The sequence below is a fragment of the Opisthorchis viverrini genome, assembly GCF_000715545.1.
Source record: "Opisthorchis viverrini unplaced genomic scaffold opera_v5_344, whole genome shotgun sequence".
NCBI lineage: Eukaryota > Metazoa > Platyhelminthes > Trematoda > Opisthorchiida > Opisthorchiidae > Opisthorchis > Opisthorchis viverrini.
In genome coordinates this window covers 523,450-528,571 of record NW_008752005.1, presented here as the reverse complement: position 1 = coordinate 528,571, position 5,122 = coordinate 523,450, and the positions used below count along the sequence as shown (strand labels likewise).

Here is a 5,122-nt window from a genome sequence, read left to right as displayed (position 1 = left end):
TTCTAAACATACTCATCATCGTCAAATGCAGCAGCATCAGTGTTGACAGTCATGCTTCACTATCGTTCAACCATAATTCTTACCTGATTATATTCAAAGCCGTGGAGTGAAAAGAAGAGAAAACGAATAGGTGTGAGAAGAGATTCGCTTTTCCTTCTCCAGCAAACTCAGCTGCGCTGGTCACTGCCGTCTTCCTGCACGGGAACCCCGAGACGGGCCACATCAATGGCTAGAGGCACTGTCAGACATGGCCCAGTCGCGCCGTCAATGGCGCTCGTGCATCCAAGGTATTGCCTCCAATGCATAACTCCTTTTCCAACCCCCCTCACTTGACAGCCCACTGACAGTGCTGGGTTTATGCACCAATTTATCAGCTCCCGCCTGCAATGCGCAGCTACCTACCCCCCTCCCGCCCCCCAAATCACCGGTGAACGAAACTGCGGCAGCTACAACCACTGTACGACGAGTACGCGGTTATTACAGCTGACAGTGATGATGATGATGCCAAACATTCTGAGGTGCCTGCACCTCCTAGCGTCTAGACAATCTGAAGAGAAACTGACGTACGTGAGAAACTGCACATACGCCGCTGACATCAATTAGCCGCCATTTCTTGCAACGTCTCCAACCAAGCACAGGCGGGGTCACGGGTGCCTCGTCCTGGAAGGCGTACAACACCAAAAACATCCAAACTCTTCATGATCTCTCGTTCTCTTCAACCACTTCATACGTTGTCCGCCTCGCGGTTTGCGCCATTCTGAAGGAGGCATGGAGAACAACACTGGTCTCGGTAGACGGTGTTTCGGTATGCGTGGCACATGACCGAGCCATCGTAGTTGAGGATGCTGGATGTTTTCCCCGATTGAGGTACCTGCAGCACAACCAAATACCCGTTTTCTAATCGCCTGGTTACTAACATGTTGACGCCATTCAAAACCGGACACGCTTCTGAGACATCGGTGGTCAAAAACCCGAAGACGCTTCACACCTGTCCGCATAGGCCATGTCTCGCACCCACACAGCAACACAACCCTTACTGTAGCCTGCTAGACGCGATCCTTAAGTTTTAGTTATATGCCACAAGTACATTAGCAAAAGCTGTTCCACCCTTTGAAATTCTTCCGCCTACTTCATCAGACACATTTCTGTCAGGGCTAATATGACTACTAACGTACGTAAAATTTTCCACAACCTCCAGCAAACATTCTGAGGTGCCTGCACCTCCTAGCGTCTAGACAATCTGAAGAGAAACTGACGTACGTGAGAAACTGCACATACGCCGCTGACATCAATTAGCCGCCATTTCTTGCAACGTCTCCAACCAAGCACAGGCGGGGTCACGGGTGCCTCGTCCTGGAAGGCGTACAACACCAAAAACATCCAAACTCTTCATGATCTCTCGTTCTCTTCAACCACTTCATACATTGTCCGCCTCGCGGTTTGCGCCATTCTGAAGGAGGCATGGAGAACAACACTGGTCTCGGTAGACGGTGTTTCGGTATGCGTGGCACATGACCGAGCCATCGTAGTTGAGGATGCTGGATGTTTTCCCCGATTGAGGTACCTGCAGCACAACCAAATACCCGTTTTCTAATCGCCTGGTTACTAACATGTTGACGCCATTCAAAACCGGACACGCTTCTGAGACATCGGTGGTCAAAAACCCGAAGACGCTTCACACCTGTCCGCATAGGCCATGTCTCGCACCCACACAGCAACACAACCCTTACTGTAGCCTGCTAGACGCGATCCTTAAGTTTTAGTTATATGCCACAAGTACATTAGCAAAAGCTGTTCCACCCTTTGAAATTCTTCCGCCTACTTCATCAGACACATTTCTGTCAGGGCTAATATGACTACTAACGTACGTAAAATTTTCCACAACCTCCAGTGATTCTCTTTTAATTGTAAGTGATATGTTCATAGACCACACGTCCCGAATCACAACTTTGCACTGTTAAGGTGCAAGACGCGTGCCAAAAGATGATATGATGGCGGTCAGTCTATTCAACGGCGTCTGCTTCGCTTCGGTCTTCAAAGATGAGGGCGGTGTCATCTGCGTACTCCAGGTCGACAAGGCTCTCACCGGCAGCGATTTGAACATCAGGGCTTTGAAGACCTTCCAGCATATCCTCATTATTTCATCAACGATGAATTTGAACAAGAGCGGAGTGGATATCCCTGTCAGATACTACTTTTTGTAGGGAATCCTTTGGAGAGCTCACCTTGCACTTTCACCCGCCCAGAGGTTTGTGAGTATAGGGATCGTATTATGTTCACAAACTTCTGGGGCGTAACTTGTTGAGCAATTTAGTTAACAGTGCTGACCGGTAGATAGTATCGAACGCACCCTTGAAGTAAGGGAATACCAAGATCGTGGGTCGTCTGTACATGTGGCGTTGCTCTAACACTTGACGGAGCATGAAGGTGTGATCAACGTAGCCTCTACCCGGTCGGAATCCCTTTTGTTGTGGTTGCGGCTAGGAAAACTCTGTCGCCGGGCCTCCAGCAAAACATGCTCTCACCAGAGATCCAATGTTTGGATGAGGTTTGCTAGGTTGTATCGCAAGAAGTAGTTCCGGTTTTAAGAAGGGCTTTGGATATCTTTTCCGAATGACCGTTTTTGTCCAACACTGAGCCGTCCTGCAGACGTTCGAGTAGCTGGTTCTGACAGTTTCGTTTGACTTCTGAATCCACTAGCTTCTCGCTGGCTAAGCTAGGTGTGCGCTCTTTCTCGTAGACCTGAAAAGAGCAAAAAGCTACAGCGTACAAGTGCATGGTTGGAGTCTACGCTGGTGCTCCAGAGGGAGCAGCAAGCAGTGATCGAGCTCGCTACTGATTACTGACGGCGATGTGGTCTATTTATACTCGTGTCTGGTTTGTTGGTGGGCACCACGTTATCAAGTGTTTTCCACTGTATCGAAAATCCAGGAAATCACGGGAGCAGTCTGTGATCGGCACACATCTGAAGTAAGCGATCTCCTTTGTTCGTGCGTCTCGTGTCTAATCCAAGACGACCACCCAATCGGGCCTCAACAGCGCCTAGTCTACCTGCCTGGCCGTTCAGTCACCAGCAACCACAACGATAGCTGAGCTTTTAGCCCGCTTTAGAAGGGTACTTACAGCATCGTAGAAACTGTTCTTGGCTAATTCGGAGCTACAGACAGTTGGAACGTAAGCAGACAATAAACAAGGTGCGATGGACCTTTCTTCCTCACGTTTCTCTCAGATGTTGCCAAGTGAACTGCACAGAGGCGACTATCAGCGGATATCCAATCCAGTAGAGGGGCTTTTTCTCGGTCACTCAACACAACACCCAACCCAGCATATCCAGCTACAACAGCCTCTGCATCATGAGAGATGCACAGCCGAAACCTGGAAGAGATCGAGGAAGCAGTTGGTTAGATCACAGTACTTGTGTCCTTCCTCCTTGTTTCTGACAGACAAAATACATAAATGCATAGGGAATCCAGCGCACTAGAAAGAGCCATCTGTTGACCCGCTTGCTTTAGTGTGCGAACATTAAAGCCGGTTAAGTAGACAGGCTTTTGGGGTTTTAAAACGGACTCCGAAGTGTTTAGTGTCACGAAGAGACTGGAAATTCATCATCATCATCATTATCAGCTGTAATAACCGCGTACTGGTCGTACACTGGTTGTAGCTGCCACAGTTTCGTTCACCGATGATTGGGGGGTAAGTAGCTGCGCATTGCACGCGCGAGCTGGTAAATTGGTGCATAAATCCAGCACTGTCAGTGAGTTGTCAAGCGGAGGGGGGGGGGTGGAAAAGAAGCTATTAGAGACTGAGGGCGGAGACTGGAAATTACTGTGGCGTGGCGGCTTGCGTGCCTCAGCCATCCATTGAGCTATACTGCGGAGTGTCTCAGCGACACTCAGTCTCTCATACCAGGTTGGCCAATGGTTAGAGGTCTGAAAAACAATCTCCTGGCCCTCCAGGTTGAGGGGTTGAAACATTAAACTTGTTCCGTGGAAATTGTAAATCGTTTGCATTTCCCGCCAAACACCGATGCCTTGCGGTTAAGCTTTTGAGCCAAAGGCCTTGGTCGACAACCAAAATCGTCCACCTTTCCAGGTATGGACGCCCTAACAATATCCCAGCTCACGTACAATCACGACACAACTAACAATACTCTCATCGGCCGTCGCGTGATGCCATCAGCCGGGTCGCCTTACTTGCTGCATACAGCAGGGCAGGTAAGCGAAAACAGGCTACTGCTGACGCCTCCCTTCTTCCTCTTTCACATACTTTTTCTCCCCCCTCTCCCCACCCCATTAATAACTCTCTCCTTGTAGGACCAACACTTAGGACTGAGGACCGTTCGTCATGCATCGGTTTTGAGCTCAACATGGTGTTAAATGGCGCCGATATTTTCAGGTCTCTCGAAATCAATCTTCAAGCCTCGACGCCCTATCTGGCCGCCTTCAATGTCCACACTCTGCAGCAATCAGGACAACAAGCTGCTCTTGCGCGCACACTGGACTCGCTTGGCATTGATGCGTGCTGGTGTGTCAGAAAGGGAATTCAAGATGCAAGCACAGTGATTGAGCTAACCGGTCCGTCGGTCTCTACTCGCTTTCAGCTGCGCATCTCTGGGGATTCAAAGGCTGCTGCAGCGGGATGTGCAGGGATTGGTGTTGTGGTTGGTATTGGGCGAGATGGACCAAGTAATTAGAGCGCGAATTTACTGACCGGAAGGTTCGTGGTTCGAACCCGACCTCTGCCTCTCGACTTCCCCTGTCTAAGCGTGGGCGACCTGGCAGTATCCCAGCCCTCGTGCCTCCTTCGTGTGGCTTGGCAGCTAAGCACCAAAAGGATGCTGCGGCTGAACGATCATTTATTATTGTCCTAATTCACCGGGCGGAAGTATCGTTGCTTTACTGGATACCTATTGATAGTCACCTCTGCGCGGTTCGTCTGGCAACGTCTGTGAAGGAATATCACAGGCGGGAAGCTGATTGCTGTCTGTTCGTCGTGTCCGCTTACGTCCCAACTGACTGTAACTCCGACGCCGTCAAGGACAGGTTTTACGACGCCCTGAATGCCTTTCTGCGGCGAGCTAGGAGCTCAGATGTCGTGGTGGTTGCCGGAGATAAGAAAGCAA

General features: G+C 50.0%; 1 protein-coding gene across 1 annotated transcript in view; it reads left to right on the top strand.

The window, feature by feature from the left end:
- Window positions 1–267: 267 nt before the first annotated feature.
- The window catches only part of T265_10237 (hypothetical protein), a gene marked incomplete at both ends in the record, with an annotated part of 44,922 nt that continues 40,067 nt past the window's right edge, over window positions 268–5,122 (top strand). Inside the window, 2 exons of the mRNA XM_009176553.1 lie at window positions 268–287; window positions 4,396–4,685. Of these exons, the coding sequence (XP_009174817.1) occupies window positions 268–287; window positions 4,396–4,685 (310 nt within the window). The remainder of the gene's footprint in view (window positions 288–4,395; window positions 4,686–5,122) is intronic.